Source organism: Clinocottus analis, unplaced genomic scaffold (assembly GCF_023055335.1).
Source record: "Clinocottus analis isolate CAN_PGR_092001 unplaced genomic scaffold, fCliAna1.0.p SCAF_7, whole genome shotgun sequence".
NCBI lineage: Eukaryota > Metazoa > Chordata > Actinopteri > Perciformes > Cottidae > Clinocottus > Clinocottus analis.
Genome location: NW_027176229.1, coordinates 7,771,129 through 7,792,117, shown reverse-complemented (window position 1 = coordinate 7,792,117; position 20,989 = coordinate 7,771,129). Strand labels below are relative to the sequence as shown.

At 42.7% G+C, this 20,989-nt stretch overlaps 2 protein-coding genes across 3 annotated transcripts in view; both read right to left on the bottom strand.

The window, feature by feature from the left end:
- Positions 1–18,518, bottom strand: specc1la (sperm antigen with calponin homology and coiled-coil domains 1-like a). Of its 2 annotated transcripts, none has more exons than XM_068605254.1 (16): positions 18,368–18,518; positions 12,670–12,832; positions 12,443–12,581; positions 10,693–12,353; positions 10,078–10,285; positions 9,836–9,909; positions 8,814–8,989; positions 8,348–8,511; positions 8,082–8,203; positions 7,880–7,970; positions 7,223–7,312; positions 6,964–7,120; positions 6,557–6,659; positions 4,454–4,570; positions 4,286–4,345; positions 1–3,859 (listed from the first exon to the last, which is right to left on the bottom strand). In XM_068605254.1, exons 2-16 carry the CDS (start codon positions 12,793–12,795, stop codon positions 3,770–3,772), a joined length of 3,378 nt encoding a protein of 1,125 aa, XP_068461355.1. In that variant the 5' UTR covers positions 12,796–12,832; positions 18,368–18,518; the 3' UTR covers positions 1–3,769. The 2 variants fall into 2 exon arrangements, with proteins under 2 accessions (XP_068461355.1, XP_068461356.1); XM_068605255.1 differs by lacking the exon at positions 18,368–18,518 and adding an exon at positions 17,192–17,281.
- A 715-nt stretch (positions 18,519–19,233) lies between these two features.
- si:dkey-91m11.5 (PH_BCR_vertebrate and RhoGAP_Bcr domain-containing protein) overlaps positions 19,234–20,989 on the bottom strand; it is a 28,986-nt gene continuing 27,230 nt past the window's right edge. The window contains exons 22-23 of the mRNA XM_068605102.1: positions 20,720–20,879; positions 19,234–20,638 (exon numbers count right to left, since the gene is read on the bottom strand). Of these exons, the coding sequence (XP_068461203.1) occupies positions 20,549–20,638; positions 20,720–20,879 (250 nt within the window). The 3' untranslated portion in view covers positions 19,234–20,548. The remainder of the gene's footprint in view (positions 20,639–20,719; positions 20,880–20,989) is intronic.

Genomic DNA, 20,989 nt, shown 5'->3' with positions numbered 1-20,989 from the left:
GCTGTTTCAATGATCCTTTATAAATATTGGCAGAAAAAAGTCTATCAAAATAAAACCAGACAGAATTTGTCATTTTCGTTTATTTCTTACTGATTATCATCGTAGTGTGCACTTAATACTGTAGCTTAGTCCCTTTACACACGCACAAATACACACACACACACATTTGTTCATTCAGCTTTACCCTTTCAAAAGGGACCATTTCAGCACTGCATGTTGTGTGACGAGGAGTAAACAAAACAATCCAACCAAAAACAAAATGCGGCATTGATTGTAAAAAAAAAAAAAAAAGGCAACATGGAAACAAGAAAAACAAACTAAAGCAGGTTCAGTGGAATTCTCAGAGCATTTTCAAGTAAACACAAAGAAAAATGAATGTATTGTGATGAAGTGGACCCAATAAAGACACAATGTACTGTTCACATTTGCTTTGCTCCATATGGTAAAGCTACGACACACATCTCAGGTCTCAAATAGTCAAACATGTCCCTTGTGGCTGCATCCTGTGGAGGTGGAATGTGCTTCCTAGTTTTTGCCAGCCGTCTGGTCTCTCATGTTTATCAATCACTCTTCATATCAGCACACGCTGGACCTCGTAAAGTCCCAGGATCACTAAAGCGTGATCAAAAACACATTCCACTTCCACGATGGAGAGGCTTCAAATCTTTCTGTAGCTCTCAGACGTTCCTGGCGGGAGCAATAAAACATGTGGGCCGGCGGTGGAACCGAGCGGAACACAATAAAACTGTTGGCTGACACTCCTCAGCAACATGGCATCACAAAACCCACGATCAACAGAGAGCCGATGCTTTCAAATGTCATTAAATACCTCAATCGCACTCTCTCTTGCACACACACACAAAAAATAATAAAGAAACGGTCATTGTCGCAGGCTCTTGTGCGAAAGTTAAGTCACTGAATGTCTGATGCAGATGTACACACTGTGTTGGTGTGGCTCGGCAGGATGTGCTTCTAAATCCAGACAGAGAATGTATCTGATGTTGCTATTGATACCCGCTGGCAGCGTCATCTGATCAAAGCAGAGTGTGATGTCACCGTCACCAGACGCGGTTAACGACCATCACTCACTGTTAGTGTTCCTCAAGGGGCTCAAACAAGAAGGACCTTGTTTTAGTGACTATTTCCACACTGCGACATCATGCCTGCGGAGCAAAGATAACCGCGGTTTTGAGATGTCACAGTTTCACTCGCAGAAGCGTCGGCTTCACTGTTAAGGCAGGAAATTAGTGCGCTATACAAAAAGCTTATCTCAGTGCAGCTACTTACTGTATGTGTAATCAATTCATTCATACTCCAGACACACAGACAAAGCAATGACCTCACTATAATGATTTGTAACCATGCAAAATAAATACAGTGAACTTGGTATGTTGAGGCACAACAAACACACAGCAGTCAGACAGCATGACATGGTGGCACTGTACTTTAAATCCCCCGATTTAGCATTTCAAAGTAGTATACATTAAATAAATGGCTTATAATTTAATTAAAATGTAGCTGTAAGCATGTATAAGTGTTTATTAGTATTTGTCCACAACTATACTTCCACCCATAAGTGTAGGCTGCTCTATTAACAGATAAATAATGACAATATAGTGAAACACAGTTGTAATGATATAAATAAGTTTACGAGAAGTTATTACTGCTGACAAACTATACATTATTAAACATTTAAAATGTCCTTGAAGCTACATTAAATGCGTCATAAAACATTGATTAAATGTTTGCTTGTAAACACCAAATAGGGGGACTCAAAGTGAGATGCACAACATTAATGTTGCAGACTGAAATCACACAAACTATATGACATTGTGTGCTACAAAGTATCTTTATAGTAACTGGAAGTCATACTAGGATATTTAAAAACTAGCTGTCTAACACCACATCAGTATTAACACACAAAATAAGTCAATGGCGCAATGAAATGTCCATTTACTTATGCATATTTTGAGCTAAACATGTTGATAAATGTTCAAGGAATAATTAAAGATTTTAGAAAATACAGTCTGTCTTGCCGGGTGAACGATGAGAAGATCGATACCACTCATTTCTGTGTGCCTAGTGTGACGCTAGAGCCAGCAGGTGACTATCTTAGCTTAGCTTAGCTTAGCGTTAACTCTGGAAACAGAGGAGAAACAGCTAATCTTGGTTTTTGTACAAAACACATCTGCCAACAAACCTGACTCTAAAACTAAAGAGACAATTGAGAGATAACATGTCAGTTAGTGAGCTGCTGTGCTCGGCTCGGCCGAACGGCTCCTTGTTCTCGCTGCAGATTTACAGAACAGGAAAGTGAGATCAATCTCCTCATGCAACTCGCTGCAAAATTGAATATGTGTATTCCTCCAGTAAGTTCAACTGATCCTTTAATGTGATGCAGCATTGAGGCACAAAAGTGTGTTTTGACCTATGAATCGGTTTTTGCAAAATTTCCCAAAACTGGAGCACGTTTCCTCAACACCAAGTCCACGAGGAGAGTCTATTTTTCAAATTTGACTCTCAGACTGATCAAGTTTAAGGCTCTCTGATCTAAACACAACTCAAATGTCAATCAAACACACATTTGATAAAAAAAAAAAAAAGATTAAATACTATTCACTGATATTTGGTTATGATGAAATGATGCTGTGAGCATGTATGTGCCTAATGAAAGAAGTTTAAGTGCAAGATGGCAAATGCAGGCCTACAAAATGCAAACACTCATTAATGTGTGACTCTATACACGTCAGTTACGAATGAATCTTTTAGTGAAACGAGCATCATAAGAGTGTGTTAGTGCTGTTTTATGTCGAGTAGTGTTGTAGAATAGCATATTTCTGTCAGTCATATTCCAATGCTGATATAGTAGCTGTCTGCAGCGTCACTCTGTCCTGATAACCAATTAGTCAGAAATCGACAATCAAAAGGCTGTGAAACGTATTTGGCAACAACTCCTGAAATCTTCAGCTTCACAAACTGTAGTGAAAAGACACGGCCTGCCTCTGTGGAGGATTGGCACATCGAGAGAGCTCATATCCTGGCCTCCTGCATTAAAACTCACACAGGCACTTTATCCATCGAAAGAGAGAGGCACCGGTATCGAACTGTAACGTCTGGAAGACTTGGTGCAAAGGGTTGTCCGGGGGAATTCAAACATCGCTGACTTTTGGTTCGTTATTCTGTAGAAGCGAATGTTTTCTGCAAATTATTCACAACCAAGAAAAGAAAAAAGAAAAACATTAGGACTATTTATGAACATTAGTGCTCTGGCAAAGTAGCACGCTGAAAGTCAGATTTGCAGGGATTCTCCTGGAAACTAGGTTGACGGTGAAGGAATAGTATTTGCCAAGAAAAGCCAGGTAGAAGGCACTGAGACTTGGTTCCTTTTTTATGTAGCTCCTTCAGGCGCGAACCGAAGGGAAACATGATCGCTGGTCAGTTCATACTTGGCTGACCAGACTTCCTTCTCATGGCTGAAGAATGTAACAGTAGATATACAGGCAAGTCCTTGCGACTCCAACTCGACACAAAGCACCTTCTACGCTGCATTGGAAGGATGTAGTAAGTGTGCGAGTCCACTGAGGTTTTGATCTGCCTTAAGTGTTGCTTAATACCGACGTGCAGCGTGATTGGATGTTTTGTGGTGGTGGTGGTGAGGGCGCAGTGAGGTATACCAGGCTTCTGTGGGTTTTGAGCGGTTGCAGAGAGCTCAGAAGGGCTGGCGTGGCTCTGATTGTGCTGCAGAAGCAAGGTGGGTGAGATGGCGGAGTCAGGTCTCAAAGTACTTGTATATGGCTGTGACATAAGTCATGACACTTTGCCAGTCCGGCCTCTCTGTGTGCACCATCTCATTTAAGTCCTGGAATACAGAAAGAAACAGTTAAGGATGAAAAACTCACTGCTAAACTGTAGACATCTGTGCCACTGAAACCTGCTGCATATCCCAGTAAATCTGCCTCACTAATTAACATGTTGCATCTCATTTACTTTATCTGTACCATCGTTTCCAGTGTTTTTGCGAAACTAAGCTAACCGTCTCCTGGGTCAGTATATTTACATTATGAGTAAGAGGGAGATATTAAAAAAAAAGACGTAACTGGGCAAAGAGAGAAAGACGTGTTTCTGTACACATTTTTCATATAATGTCTAAAGTAAGGCATTTCATCTGACCCGAGGTTGTGTCTGGATTTTTCCTGTATGTCTTATTTATACTAAGTGCACAGTTATTCCATGGTTCCACTTATATTTATCAGAATTAATAATTTCACATTGGTATCAAGCTTACCAAAGTGCATTTGATGCCCACGCTCTCTGCAGCCTGAAAAGCTAAAGTGAAGTTTCTCCTCTGTGAAAAAAAAGAGAGAGTCAAAGTCACACTACTATATGTCTAACACATCGGTGTTGACAGTCGCGATGGCTTAAAGGTCGGGGCTTTCCTGGGGGCTCTACTTGCCTTCTCCTGGCTGGTGAGCTCCTGGTAGGGGATGTGTGCGGGCAGGTAGGTGTGAAGCACAGCGCAGAAGGCCAGGCCATCATTCCAGCTGCTGCTGAAGTTTGTGATATCAATTTTCTGAAAAACAACGTGTTAATTTAACTCGACAGAACATTTACAGTTCAGGACAACATCAATGGGAACTCTTTAAAAATGATTTAACCGCAGAGGACCGCAGCATGATCTGACGACAGGGCTGGGGTTTTATGTGACGTGTCAACCATACTCATTCATATCACATTTATCATCTTTTCCACCATCAACTGCCATCTGACCTTTGCAGGGGCTGTAAATATGTGATTTTAAACAACCACTAAGGTTTTATGCAACTCGAAACGCAAGTCTCCTCAACGATAATCTGGATGGTGTCACGATGATTCAGAGATAGCCTCGTGTTTTTGTCGGGTTGGTAACTTGCAGGATGTGGGAAATGTTGCACACTTCCTGGAGAGGAACCAAGGTGCCATGGTAACCACGACCTGCCTCAGTTAAAAAGGGGTAAACAGAGCTTCAATACGGCAAAAGACTCTTGACACATCTGTGGGTTGTCAATTTAGCACGAGTCATTTTTAGGTTAATGTTTTGACGTTTATATTATCTCTGCACACGTCGAGACAGGTGATCTTGGACTGCCTTCAACAACACCACAGCCGACTGAAAGGAAAGTCGAACAAATATAAAGTTCTAAAGATTTTAATAAACTCAAACCACTTTTTGATTGTACTCATGGTCTGCATTTCTTCTGCAAAAAGTATTTACATTTTGTATGTAACTCTTTATACTTCATTTTTAGTGGTGGAGTCTGTCATTCCCGCGCTGTCTTCTAATTTGCAACGTAAGTATTTACGAGGGATTCACAGGCTATGATGCAACATGTAATCCATCTTTACCGTCTTTCATCGTAACCCATTGAGCTTCACTGTTCACTCTTCCAACACCGTGTCAGAGTGTTAGTTCACACAACATTTTCTGCTTCTGATACTTGGTTCATGAAACAGGATTACATTACATTACATGTCATTTAGCTGACGCTTTTATCCAAAGCGACTTACAATAAGTGCATTCAACCGTAAGTACGAACTAGAAACAACAAGAATCAAGACAGTACAATTTCTCAAATAAAGTCAAACTCCAAAGTGCGATCAGTAAGAGCCCTCTAAGTGCTGCCTCAGTGCTGCTGTCATTGTCTTTATTCAAGGTGGAGGAGCCATCGGGCTGTTAGATGAAGAGTTACACTCCTCAAATTCCTCAGTTAACCAACTCCTCTTACTCTTCTGTTGTACTCCTGAAAAGGTAGCAGCTTAATGAGTGTTTGTTGACCCAGAATTCTGGGAACAGTAGTCATAAACTATACTGAAATAAACTGAACCACAGGCGCCAAATCCACCACGACCACCCTCAGGCTTCGTCGTACTTCACTGCACAGCTCAGGAAGCTGCTACAGATAAAGTTCAGCCTAAATATTTTTCTCAATGTCCAGTCATTAAATTATTAGCCTCTTGACAGTATGCACTGGTCTAATAAAACAAAATAATCAGCTCTAATACTATAAAAGAAAAACCTCTCATATTTTGCATGATTCATTCGTTTTAACTAAGCACCAAATTCTGACATAGTACAAAGTATATAATACTACCATGAAACTCAAACCAGTGGAAGGCACATTGTGCTGACTGTTTGAAGCTCATCTCAACGATTTTGACCGGGTCTGACAACTTGCCCCTCAAAAATACATATTTATTTGTATCCCCGTATTCCTTCATCTCGTCATGAAGGAATGAATGACCTTTCTTTTATTTAGCATGGACTTCTTCTGTAGTCACTGCATACATTCTGCAGACCCAACCAACACCGACTCATCACTTAAGGCAGTTAAACAGATTTGTCAGCCTCTGGAGCCACAGAAGGCTTTCACCTTACAACCTTGTTTCACTCCCAACCTTCTGTGTAAAACATTTCACTATGTTTGTTACTTAATGCCAGCTTCTTCTTAACATATTGGAGAAGCGTTCGAGAAACGTCATCATGTATGATGGGATGGGCTGGTGCCTCCCAGTGACTTACCTGATATCCCTCAGTCTTCTTCTGGCACCACTTCAGCAAAGCATTTCTCTTGGAGCCCCCATACTCTCTGGCCAGTGCTGACAGCGGGTCCTTTCTCTCTTCTCTGGAACAGTCACACAGTAAACACATGTGAGCAAACACTCACAGTTTTAAAAGATTTACTATGTCAGTGAGGTGAACAGGACAGAAGCCGTTATAGGCCGTGTGTTTTGTCAGGAGAGACAACCACAGTATGAAGAGGTAATGCCACACCGGCAACTGACAAATGAAAATCACAGATGAGGATAAAAATAGACTTCAAACTGTCGGTGTGAGCGATATTTGTGGGATTCCAGGTAAAAAAACGCAACCCAGCTCTTTCATATCAGTACAACGTACAGGTGAATCAGTGGCCCAGCAGGTGGTACCTTAAGCGGCTGCGTGCTGTGGGGGTGATGGAGGCGGTGGGGGAGGAGGAGGACAGTGAGAGCGGGGAAGAGGCAGCACTCATAGCCATCAGGGAGGTTGAGGAGGAATCTGGAGCCGACATGTCCCTCTTGATCTCCTCACTGCTCCGGCGAGACACTGCTTAGGATGGAGGACACGATTAAAGACTGTTTTCCTAAACTAAACTATTGACTGAGTTAGTTTAACATAAGTTGATATAACTCAGCTAGCATCTCTGACCTGATATAGTCTTGGTGGAGTCCATGTTGGGGACTCTCTGGTGGACAGACTGAGGTCGGCTAGCAGAGGTTCCCCTGAGAAGGTGTTCAGCTGTGGATACATCACAGTATTTACATCACATATAGTGTTTCTATAAGAGACTTAGTCTGACATTAGATAACAGGGTCAATAAAGAGCCACATTCCAGCCCCTCTGAGCTCAGGAAATACCAACGAACGACGGTCCCTCGGTCTGCGAAAAAACAATAACTCAGAGAAAAATAAATGGAACATTGGAGGCTACGGTCAACTCTGCACGTTCACATGAAACACTTGAACTCATTACTGGTGAGAACGAACTGTGGGAAATTCTACATTACGTGGTAGTTCATCTTTTCCCTCTTATCATCCACTCCAGTGTTTTGATTAACTCAAACATGAAGTCAACATACAGAAAACCTGCTCACTGCAAACTCCAGGCCTGTGAGGGGGAAAAAGTTTTTTTCTCATGAGAGAGCAGAGGTCCCTTCCTGTTAGCCGTTAGTTCACTGAGACAAAAGGTGTAGTGGAGGGCACAGGACTCCGGCATTGCTTGAGTGTGACCTACATTTAACAGTACATTACTCTTCCCTCTACAGCATGTAGTGCGTTTAAATGATCACTTTGACGGCTGACTCACCTGGCATGGTGATGTCTGTGTAGCTGGGCCTCTTATCACTAAGAGAGGAGAGCGGCTTGGCTGCTGACATGGAGCCACTTATGGAGTGTCTCTGAAATAGCAAAAAAAGATTAAAGTTATTTGGACCAATTTAATAATAATTTTAATGATTACTGTGCCATCGTATCCAATACTAATTCACGTCAAGCCTTTCCTCCTGTACCTGTATGGGTGAAACAGCAGCTGCTGGCGGCGTCTTCATGGGACTGGGGCTGAGGGGCGTGCGTGGTATCGGAGAGGCCGCGGCTGTTGGCGTCACTGAGGGACTCCCATTGGTAGGGGGACCTAAGTTAAGTAAAAAGGAACAACCACAGCTCAGCTTCGACCTGCTCACCGCACGAGTGACCAAAAGCAGTCCTGATGTCATGAACCTAGTCGGGAGAAAAGTTCCTTCTGTGTGGACAAGCACATGTTTTGGTCGTGTGGTACCTTGTGAGGCATTGTCGAAGCTCTTGATGAGTGTTTTGACGGTGGGCGAGGGCTCTGAGGAGGTGGAGGATCGCCGGCTGAGACCCATCCCCTGTCTGAGAGCAGCCAGGTCCCTCTCCACTGCATTCATGTAGTTATACACTCTGCCTCTCTCCTCGTCCTGCCTGGAAAACACAGTTCTCTGGTCAGCAACACTCAGACCACCTATGCTGTCACAGTCTACATCATGGCTAGAGATTGGATCTTATTAAGGGGTTTGTATAATGTTGTACGGACAAGTATGTTGTAAGGACAAGTACAGTTTTTACTGTGGGATTCATCAAAGATAAATAGATGCAAACCTTGCAACCAAGCACCCAGAATCATAATGTAAGCAAAAATAGATTTTCCCTCATTTGTTTTGACAAGACAGACGATGTCAGCGTGACCGCTGGAGCTCGTCCAAACGTCTCTCCGTAGGTCTTACTTGCGGCTCTTGACCTCGTCCAGCTCCTTGCACAGCTTCTCGTTCTTCTCCTGGTTTTCCAGCAGCCGGCGCCGCAAGTCTCCAATCTCCTCCTGTGCTTCAGACTTGATGTCATTAGCAATGACGACAGCAGTCTGCAGATCAGCCTGGAACTGACGCCACTCCATAGACTCCTCCTGCACACACACGCACAAGCACGCACACGCACACACACACACACACACACAAACACAGGAAACTTGGAATCAACAAAACTGCAACCTCTGAAATATTATTACGATATTATTATGATGTCGTGAAGATATTTGCAAAATTCAGTGGACACGAGAAACTTGAGCATATATTTAGCATTTAGAAATACCTATAAAACAATAAATAATGAAATATCTAGATCGCTCCCTAGTGGCAGGATGCAGTATAGGCCATAAAGTACACGTCAAATACATTCTTCCCATAAGATGGTTTCAGTCATTTAAGTATATACATATCTTTGTATACATTACGTAGATTGTCATTTCTGAAAGATGAATAATGAGTCTTAATAATATAACATCAGTCAATTTTATCACAAATGTATTCACAGAGATATTACGATTATTTATTGTGTCTTTCTAGCATAACAGCAAGTAAAGTAACTCGGTGGCTCTCATGCCAAGAAGGCGCAGCCGTGCTCGCGATTGGGTTGCTTGGGTGTATGGGCGGGACCTCGATAGTGTGGCTCCACCCCCTAATCACTACTGGGCAGACTTTAGCTCTAAAGGATGTTGTCAGCACAAAAAGGTAACGCCCGTATCTGAAATATTGTGGCATCAAATTTGTTCAATGGAAGGAAGTGGAGATGCGTCGTCCATCTTCACATAGTCGAGAGTTTTGCCTACTGTCAACATACAAGTACTGGACTAAAATTGCTGCAGTTTCATGTCTTCTTTTCTCCCAGTGAAGGAATCTAAAACATGCTGCTTGTTATTATTTGACCCCAGTCTGCCCTCAAATAGCTCACTACCCCCCTGCAGCACTCTTACCCTCAGTTTGCGGTGAAGAATCTTAATCTCTCTCTCCATGTCGTGCTTCTGGTCCTGCAGCTTCTTCACTGAGTCTGAAACAGGTACATAAGTAAATGCATGTTTGTCTTTTGCAATACCACAAGTGTTACTTTTGAGATATGAAACATTGTCACTGGCTGTCCAGCGAACATGTGGGTGTATAAACCGAGCCAGTCCAAGTTCAGACCATGAAAACAAGTTGAAACTTTCTGCACGCTTACTCTCGAGGTCCGTGATGATGAGGTTGTCGTGGAGTTTAAGAGCTCGGTGCTGCTCCACCTCATCTTCCAGCTCAAAGATGGTTTCCTTCATGTCGGCGATCTCAGTCTCCTTCTCCTGCAGCTCCAAGCGCTGCTTCTCCAGTATGCGCTCCTGCTCGGTCATCTGCTGCTGCACCTGTTCCTGGAAGTGTCTGTATTCCCTGTCCAGCTGCACACACAGGGAGAGTTGTATCTTTCAGTTCATTAACAAGCCAAGAAATAATTGGCTGACTAATGTGCGACAAAGCTGAAACAGTGTCATGCAATTATTCATGGCAATGTATTGTGTACAGTGTGTATGTGTGTGTGTTAAGTACAGCCTCACACGCGTTACGTTGGTGAGCTACTAACTGAAAGGTAGACTCTGGAGACCTGGATGCTGAATCTGTGACATTTTTAAAAAGGTCAAATTTGGCTCTGCTCCATAGACAATTAAACTCTCAGTCCCATCTAGGCCAAATACTTAAATTTAGCATCTTATGGCTCCAGGAAATTGATGACCTACACACAGTTTCTGCAATAGCCTGCAATTTGACATCTCAAAATCGCTTTAACTTTTTTTTTTTTTAAACTAACCTTACTGAAAGTCTCCTGCAGCCGAGTGAGTTCACTGTGGGCTTGTTCGAGCTCCTTCTGCAACTTTTCCGCCTTGGCCTCAGCCTCTTCTTTCCCCTGACGTACTCCTTCCAGCAGTTGGCAGATGTCATTTTTATCCCCAGCTGTGTGAAGAGAGTACAACTCGGCCACCCTCTGCCTCTCTTGATCTAGCTGGTTTCTGCAGCGGCTCAGCTCCGCCTGGTCGCTACTCACCGCTGCCTTGTACTCTTCAAGAGCGGCCCCCATGGCAGCTCGACCCTGTCTCTCTGACTCCATGATGCGCTCCATCTGGTGGTTTCGCTCTTTCAGCGCTCCGATCATCTCTTGGGCCTCGGCGTTGTCCTGTTCAGCCATCTTCAGAGTGTTAGACAGGTGCTGTTGAACCCCCAGCAGCTGTTCTCTATCGAAGCGGGCGTTATCTGCCAGGTCTCCGTAGCGCTGCTCCAGCTCCATGTAGCGGCCGCTTTTGATGTCCTCCTCTAGTCCATACGATATATGATGGTCATCCAGCAGGGAGCGCAGGTACTCAATCTGTCGACCGTACAGCTCCAGCTTGTCGCTCTGCTGACACAGGGAGTCCATGAGGATCACCTTCTCTTCACCAAGCCGCTCGTTCTCGCCGTTCAGCTCCTGGGTGATTTGCTGCAGGTCGGCCAGCTCCTGTAACGTGGCCTGGAGCTCCTCAGCGGTGCTGTGCTGGTTCTCCTCCATCTGGTGGATGCGCTCTGTCAGGCAGGCCACTGATACCTCGCTGGCATTGTCACCGCTGCCCCTGCGTGAGCGCTCCCTGCTGGGTGCGCACTCCGATTCAGACGACGAGGAGGCTCCAGAGGGGGCGTCCAGAGCATCATCACTGGAGGTGACGGCCTGGTATACCTCACTCGATTCACTGTCGAGGTTGTCTGCTGAGCCTCCAAGCTGGTGTCCTGTGAGCAGGTCCTCCAGGGAGCCGGGGGCTGAGCCTTCCACCGAGGAGGTCAGCGTACCTGTTCCTCCACCATCACTCTGTCCGCTGCCTGCGGCCAGGTCCGGACTCAGGGAGGCGTAGTTGAAAAGCTTTTCAGAGGCATCCAGCCTCTGCTCCAGGGAGAAGCCCAGAGCATTGAGCCGGTCTTTTAACATTCGGTTCTCACTCTTAAGCAGGTTGAGCTCCACTCGGATGGCCTGGTTCTGCTCTTGTAAGAGAATCAGAGTGGACTCCACATCAGCTGCTGTGATGGCTGAAACTGGGGTCTTCTCCACTTCCTCCTCCACCTCCTCCTCCTCTTCTTCCTCCTGAGCTTCTTCCTGCTGCGTTGCTTCCTTCCCTCCCAAGCCAAGTTGGGCCCTCATGTCCCTCAGCTCACTGCGAAGGTGGAGGATCTCCACATCTTTGCTTTTAGCCAAACCCACCAGGTCTTTCACTTTGGTCTCCAGAGCCACCTTATCACTGATCTGGCCGTCTGATTTAGACTTGCTCATACGGCCATCAGACTCTGGCAGGAACTGGCCACGAGAGCGTTTCCCTGATGCTGCATCTGCCGCTGCAGTCCCTGATACCAACTGCTTCTTATTGGCTGAGGTCCTGGATGTCCGGAGACGGTCGCGTGATGAATTTGGCTCCTTGGAAATCGAAGAGGTCGTCCGCTTGGATGAAGCACCTGGTAAGGAAGAAAAAGGTAATCTTTACATTGTTTTCAGTAAAACAACTGAATAAAGATAACACTCCTATGTAGGCATAGAATATTACCCGACGTTGTCTTTGACTTGCTGTCTAGGTTGCTAGCATTAGTCCCAATTGAGGCAGTCCTCTTGTTCTTGTTGACAGCATTATTTGACGGAGGATTCCCTCCGGCCATAGCTGCTAAAAGATCATCATTGCTTTTCACCTGAAAGCACACAAAAACAACACAATAAACGCACAGACAAACAATCAAATCCACACCTGCATTTAGTCCGTCACGTGATGAGTCTTACCTTAGACAGAGGTGCAGTGGTGCTGGTCTTGGCTGCAGGCTTTCCGGTCCCAGAAGTCACGGTGGCCTCTGCCTTCCCTCGATCTCCGCTCCCCTTACTCACCGCTGGCCGGACCGACTTCTTCATACTGAGCTCTCTGATGCCGATGCATTTACAGCTCAATCTGCGCACAAAGGAGGGAGGAGAAAGGTAATGTATGTCAGTGTGAGAGTGATAGCTCCAGTTTTCCATGGAAGAGGAATTCTTTCCACAGAGGCAATTCCCTGAACACTAGAAAACACTGAGACCACACCGAATAGCTGAGCAATTGCAGAAAACCTGTTTCTGTATGTCGTCTCTGGTTTATTCTAGATAGTTGGACTAAATAATGGACTAGTTAATGTACATCTTTCAGTTTAAAAATGTTAATTTATCTTTGGACACTTCTGTGGTACTTGCCATTGAAATCATTTTCTCTTCACGGCAGTAACATTTGGTAGCTGTTGAAACAGCTTTAAGGGGTGATTCAGGAATATAAGGCGCACATCGAATAGAGGCTTTCAAAAGGACATCCGACATCTCCGCTAGATGGCTCTTGTGTCTTTGTGATGGTTCTGTCATTTCAGAGTTTCACTTGGTTGGCAGCTGCATCAATGATCACACCGATAGAGTTTCCTCTGTGTGGGTGGTTTGCTGCTGTCCACACTGCGTCTTGCCCATTTTTGTCCATGCTAACTCAGAAGCAAGGTTTTTCTATCTTTTTCTTGTGCAGAATAGTCATCAGCAGAGACCCAAAAAAGGAAAAGTAGATTCCTTCACAGATCAAAGTGAAAGCTCAAACCAACAACTGCAGTCATATCTCGCGAACCAAAAATGTGAGTCTGTCAGTCTGTTGCTGTGCAACTGGTCTGATGCACTGAAAAATCATCTGGCACTGCCAAGAAATCATTTAGTGCAATGTTCGTGCAAGATGTGCTCATGAACCAGCTCACAATTACAGTTGCTCTATTTAAACAACTCGACAACCCAGAAAAGATTCCTAATAACTATTTAATGGGAGCACATTCTTGAGTGTAATCTGGTGAGCTGCCTTGTGCATTGTTACAAAAATGTGGCTTGAATTAAGGGCAAAAATATTCTCTCAAACTATTTCAAATGAAGAACCTAAAACTATGTTGGATTTATCTGTTGCATTCTTTTGTTTTGCCAATAAACGTCAGTGACCAGGGCGGTGAAACTGGCTGGAACCAAACAACAAAAGCTTTTTTTCGTATTGTTCGCATGTTGCGTCCAGGTCTAAGGAGAATTTGACTGGAGGCCACGATAGCAAGAGAAGTGATTTGGGACACAGCTGGAGACAAAGAGTAAGTACTTTAGCACATATTTGGAGCTCTTTTGCTTGAAGGCTCTTGAGAAGGAAAAAGTGAGCAGAAGTTATTTATTGTGCATATGAGCACAGCAACAATCTATCTCCCAGTGTGTTGTTTTCCCGAGTAGAAGTTTGTTTCGATACGGAAATATATACACAATCAAAAATCAGCAGTAATTCAGACTTTAAACAGAAGACTGTGAGAAGCTGACCGATGTGTTGTACCAAGAGCACAAATGTTTAGACAATACACATACACTCAAACGTTTCCATGACTCTTAACTAAATAAATACTGACAGCAAAAATAAATTAATATTTAGGATTTGCTACAGTGCACACAATGGCTCTCATTGGAGTCACATATATTGTCAACATTCTCTCCTCTCATTGTTCCAGAGAATCCAAAATAACCGAGAACTGCACTTTATTAAAAAACAAATACTTTACTAATAGATTTCAGCTGCGTTTCCTTGGTACGGATGTTACTTTAAATCTGTCATCCTGCACCGAATCTTCCACTTTGAGAGTACTTCATTTTTTTCTGCCAAGATGATACTTATGTGGCTTATTATTTCTGTAAGATGCTGAGAAGTGTTTAGCTTCACCTAATTAATTTGACGACAAAGACACACACACACACACACAGCCCTAGCTTTTAGAAAGAGTTAGAGGAGTTGGACTGGACTTAAAGATTTCAAAATTCCAAGTTGCAGCACCTGAAATCTTTACTGTAAATAACGTGCTTACTGTTCTTACTTCTGAAGCCATCAAATAGAGGTCAGATTCCATTAGATCACAGTTATGTGTAAGTTCAGAAAGTGCTGCAAGCAAACAAAAGAAACAATCTTCTCTGCCTAATGAGGACGAAAAAGCAACTAATGTGTCTCAGCTGGTAGACTTCAGTGACTGAAACAGACCTGTACTGCAGGCTTATGGTTATGACAAACTCAACTTTCAAAGTATATTTTGAGACAAATTTGTGTTTACAGCTGCAACCTCTTTGACCACTCATAATTACCAATATAAAGTATATGTTAACACCATACATTTTCCCGCAGTATGTCTCTTTTGTTGGGCTATAATTCTCAGTTTAAGCAATCTATATTGCCACAGGAATTGTCTTATTTGGAAGCTTTACATTTTGGCCATACTTTGAAAACATGTGTTTTTGCATGTCTGAACAGGTCTCTCATGCCAGAATTTCTACCGTCCTGCTGTCCATGTCTTTATACTTATTTGAGGGTTACAAGGAAACAAAATAAAGTTCTAAATGTGTACCATCACCAATGCAGCTGCTGAACTCATACATGCCACCAAGTGACTAACGTCTCCAGCTGAATCAATCGAACTCAGCTTACTTCAGACTATATTATGACCCTTCTAGATAATACTTCCCAGCCTTATCTGCACACCTAACTCTGTTTAGACTGCATATTCATGTATTTCTTCATAGACAGACAGTTTTCTGAATAACTGAATGTGTGTCAAAGCAGATGTCTGAAACAGAGAGCAGCTAGCTAGAGGCAGATCTCTTTTCATTGGATCTGAATAGACATGGGAGCGCAGGCTGTGGACCAAAAGTGCAGCTAAATGGGGCAGAGGCAGCTGCCTTTTCTTTCACTCTCTCACTCTGCAAATCTACAACACAAAGGTTTGTGTGTGTGTACCACTTTACAAACTTTGAAGGAAAGACAACAATACGTATATGTATTCATACACATCAGTCTGTCTGACTGACTTGGTTTTTTGGAAATTATGTCTAAAGAGTTGTTTTCCTCACTCCGTCGTATCCACCAACATCTGTGATGAATCACACCATATTGAATACAATGCCGTTTCTGTGATGATGAAAAAACATTTTCTCTGTGACTCCACAGGACTGTTCATGAGATAATGGTGCATTATTGTTTAAATGTAGCAAACATATTTAACAAACACCAAAATGAAAATGTTTCTCTACCACCAGCAGACATTTTCTTAAATATTGGCTAACTGCATAAATCTTTTGAGGAAAAAAGATTGTGGGTGCTGACATTCAGAACCTAAAATTCAACAGCAACCACAAGGATAGGATTATTTTAAAGTAATAATTTTGCCTATTAAGTATTTTAAAAGTCAATCATTATTCATACTATGAGAGCTAAGAGGTGGTTAAGAGAGTTTACATGTGCAATGCACCTTGACTCAATTTAGCCATGTAGGTCTCTGTGCTGCAGAATGTAAGCTGCTCCTTGATAAGCCAGAAGCCAATAACACTTATCCTGATTCAAATTAAATAGAGCTACAGTAGTCAATGTCAGTGTTAGTAAATGCAATGGATCTGAACTAAGGCTGACAAAAGGAACATGTGTGTGTAGTGTTTCTTTACAGACAGCTGAACAAAGCATGAGATGGAGGACGCAGAAGAAACTGCAGAGTTAAGTCTGGGAAGAGAAGGAGGTAGGGGTCGCAGTGGTTTAGTCACTCATTAATACCCCTTCCCCGCGCTCCTTCCTTATTCGTGCTTTAACTGCGGGGAGGCACTTCCTTGCCATAACATCAGTTTCCTGTGGTGGCGTCTCCAGTGAAAAAAAACTAAAAAGGGTGACTGTGTGTACAAGGACAAGCCGGCACCAGTCTGCCTAAGACAGAGCAGAGACTGTCAAACCTTGAATTTCATTATATAATAATATGCCTCACTATTAATACACAAGCTTAGAATGCAATTAATCAAGCCATTTTTTAGGACGTAGCTTAACATTAATATTTGTTTAGGTAAATCATGTATTTAGGCAGTGTTCTTGTGAGTTACTTTTTATTAATTAGTAGTAGGGGAGTAGTCTCGCCTAACGCAACTAGTTAAATCCACAACAAACTGTGCATGGGTTTGATCATGACCCATTAGGTTGTCCAGGAAACACAGTTAAATATTTATCCTCACTTCGGGGGCAAAGTTCCCAAGAATTGGAGAGTTTCTCCCAAAATGTTATCTAAAAGTAAAGCAATGATAAGGCAGAGCTAAGGAGTATCTCATAAGTCAGATTTCCAAGACATTGATTTAAAGAGTGGGCTGTGAAACATTGCTCTTCCTAAACCACCTTCAGGAAAGTTTGGAAACATCTGTGGTCAAAGAGGAGAGATGATTGAAATGAAGTGAGCTTGAAAGAGAGAGGAGGATTTAGTTAGATACTCACAGAGGCCACAGCTCTGCAACAGTATGCCTTTTGCCAAAAGGCACTGACAGGCTGCACTATCAGGTCACTGTTGACTCTTCTCAGAGGGGTGGCACATTTACATTGTTCTGGGCTACACCTACATTAGCAGCCGCACGGCTAACGTTAGCCTAGCCAGTGTGTCATTCAACCACACAGGCACATACGTCCACGAACCAAAACGTTAAACGTATAAACACAACTGAGCTACTATATGGAGTGAGCATAAGCCGGTTCAATCATGTTGAAGTGAAAAAAAATACTTTAAAACAAGGAGATAACCCAGCTAGCTGGTTTGCTATTACGTCAGGCACGCAGGGAATTTCAGTCATTTCACTTCCTGTTTGGCCACAGGCCTTCAAAACAAAAGCACAACGCTAGACACGTAAGCGCAACCCTTTAACCACTTTTCAAGACCCTGAAATGATGAAATCAAAACTCAGATGGAGCAAAAATATATAGAAAGGGTATACCTAGAGTGAAAGGAGAGGTATTATATAAAGTATAGTATACGTACTATGGTTTAGCACTGTAGATAGAACTAGCCAAATACTTCCAATGTACTATTGAGGGTCAAGGGGTCTAAAGCCCTTCATGTTAGAATATTGAGACTGAGGTAGTAAAAATAGAAATGTTTCACATAATGTATTTAAAACCATTGTCAAAAATAACAAAAGCTTTGTGACAAATTAACAATAAAAAACTATTGTTGCAGTTAAACGCAAATCGCCTTCAAATCAGGTTGAAATAAAGCTCCTAGCTGTGTTTACCACATTTACGTCGAGGCACGACACACAATGTCAACACATTACGACTTATTGTGAAATCGTTGTTCGTGTATATCCAGCTGATTTCCCCCAGCTTGACAGCTGACCAAAAATCTGGTTTGATGGTGATTAAAACCACAATTGTTCGCCATTTAACACACACGAACAAACAAAGTCTTCGATACCAACGTAAGGTACCCTGACGTAGCGTTACGGTTAAGTTAAATCGTTTTTTTCCAGTCAGTTGATCCCCCTCAGCTGTCAGTAAGTAACGGCAAAGCTACGGTTGCTCATGCTATCGGTGGGCTAACGGTGTTAGCACAACCGGTAAAAAAAAAAAAAGAAAAAAAAATGACAACGCTCTGTCAGTGAGAAGATAAAATATTCAAACCTGAGGTTCTCCTAATTTCTTTGTTTCGATACGATGATAAACGTCCGATAGCTCTTCACTTGCGGGCACCAAGAGTTCACTATTTCCCAACTTCAGACGGCAGGCAGCATCAGTTTCGTGTGTCAGTGTCTTTCTGTTGGCAGCAGCCTACTGATCCTCTCTCCCCCTCCTCTGTTGCATCATCTCAGCATCACCCTCCGTATGGTGGAGGGGGGCACTTTACTGCCTGCGGGACGTCTCAGTATCCAACGAGTCGTTTATTAGGGTTTACCAAATTACTCCAGGCGCTGGGCCAAACGTCTGCAGCGCCTCTCCTCAACCAAGTCCACTGCAGCTTCACACCCTCTTGCAGTCAGAGTGGAGTCGGTGGGCACGTTTTGTCCCCAGTTACTCCAGGTACCTAACCAGTGGTATCTGCAGATTAACCCATACAAGTTGGGATAAAGCCTTATAATACCTCTAAATTATCAAACACCTTGAATGTAAAAAGACTATATTAAGATATGTGGGCATATGCATAAATCACCTTTTTTCTGTTAACACTTTTTTTAGTGGTGGCTCAATGATAACAAGTTGAAAGTATAACTTAACTTTACCGTTACATTATTGGAAATGTCCGGATTAAACAGGCCATGCAGAGCACACACATCCCCAGAGATCCTGGAGCACCAAAACCCAGACACAGTAAATGTGTTTTTAATTTACAGGCTCATCACAAGTTGCTTGACATCTCAGGTAGAATTCACATTAAACTATACCAACAGTGCAGTATGATTTATAAATAATTATAAAAGACAGTATCAGAGATACCAATTAAAAATCTGAGTATGTTTTATCTTATGCTAAGGAAGTAGACATTGCAAGAATAATGTTGCCAAGTTTTTATTTACATAAATCATACACAAAAGACCCACAAGTCTCATCCTAAGAATCTAATAGTTATTGCTTTTTTTTTAGTTAAATCACAAGCCTTCATGGTTATAGTTTGTGCTCACAAGTGTTTGAATACTTGTAGTGATTTGGAAAAACAATATGAATGCAAAAACACAGTGTATTTTCAATAAGTAATACCAGGTATGTGGATGATAAATCTATTAATACAGTGAATCACTGTGCTTCAAAGGTTCTACTAGGGAACATTTGGTATTTGAGATAATCTCTGGGTGCTCTCACTCCTACAGCAGTGTGGTTGTGTCCTTTAGGTAGAGTTCTGAGAAGGAATGCCGGAAGCAACACTTATACATCCACAAATCAGAAAAAAACAACGTGGACACAAAACATGAAATATGGACAAAAGACAACTGTGAAATTTAACTGGTACACAGCACAGTAAACACTCCGTAGATCAGACCTTTTCCTGGAATGATTTACCTTTTACTTCTCTGTACCACTTCCAAAAGAAATCATTCATATCTACAGAAAAGTTGGTTTGGGCACCACAAGAAGAACCTGTGAACTGAAAACGGTTACTATACAAACAATATAGCACAGATGCCGCCCACCACACTTTAGATGCTTTGGTCAACATGCCTGCATGTTGCTGTGTGTCAACTACAGTTTTCAGTCTTTTAAATTCTGTACAAAATTAAGAGTGCGTGTAAACATTTAACTGAAATGTTCTATTTGCCATCAGCAGGGAAACATTGGCACAGGTGAGCTTTCAACCAAGTCAAACATTTCTGGGAAAAAACAAAAAGATATAGACACAAAAAATATATATCCATCCATCCGATCATTCATCCAACGTCCATCCACAGAAATACATCTTACAATATCTAACTACAGCAGAAATCCCCCTCTGTAAATATGGAGCTAATGTGCACAGTGACAGAACAGGGCAGTGGAAAATATCTAAGTACAGTAAATAACGCCTCTTGAAATTTTAATTAAATTAAAAAAGGAATGATATATTTTGCACATACATCATCTCTTTTACTGACACAGCAGGCGAACTTGTAGGTAAACAGAACACATGAGCTCCGTCATCACATCTCCTAAAGAAAATGGCTTTGGTCATGGTGGCTGTTTCTAGTTCGCACAGTGTTGATGGCTCCACCTAGTGGCTAAAAGAAGCATCCTCAGAGTAAACCAGCCAGCCGTGGCTGCTCAGCAGCGTCCAGCTCATTGAGCAGCAGACATTCTCTGAATCGAATATTTACACACAAGTGCATAATGTTCCTGTTATACTTCAGTGGAGAAGAGAAGGCTTTGACGTTTGCTGTCGGGGGTAGGAATGCTCTCCAGCTGAAGGAAGTAGAGAAGGACTTGCACCTACGAACAAAGAAAAGGCGATCAGACGCACAGCTTGGATGTCACTGTTTCACTTATCAATATCCCAAAGCCAGTTTTTACCTGAGCCATGACCTCTAGGGACCAGCTGTCGTTCATGGAGATCGGCTGTGAGCTGTTTGAGATCTTGCTGTCTTTTTCAGAAGGCCGCAGCAAAGTGGGGCCGAAGACTGTGGCCAGATTGTGCAATGACATCTTGTTGATGCTCTCATTTTCAGTCACCCTGGAAGAAAAGAAATTGTGACTCAGTAATGTATGTAAAGTTTGAACGTAATTTTCTAGTCATGTCGGACCAAATCTGGCTTTGGTTGTATGCATTAAGTGGAGCAATTG

Excerpts from the sequence above, each read along its gene's own strand:
- specc1la (XM_068605254.1), bottom strand. The coding sequence starts at position 12,795 with ATGAAGAAGTCGGTCCGGCCAGCGGTGAGTAAGGGGAGCGGAGATCGA. Across the intron at positions 7,971-8,081 it reads CTGCTGTTTCACCCATACAG|AGACACTCCATAAGTGGCTC; the intron begins GTACAGGAGGAA and ends TTGCTATTTCAG. Across the intron at positions 6,660-6,963 it reads ACAGCACGCAGCCGCTTAAG|AGAAGAGAGAAAGGACCCGC; the intron begins GTACCACCTGCT and ends TGACTGTTCCAG.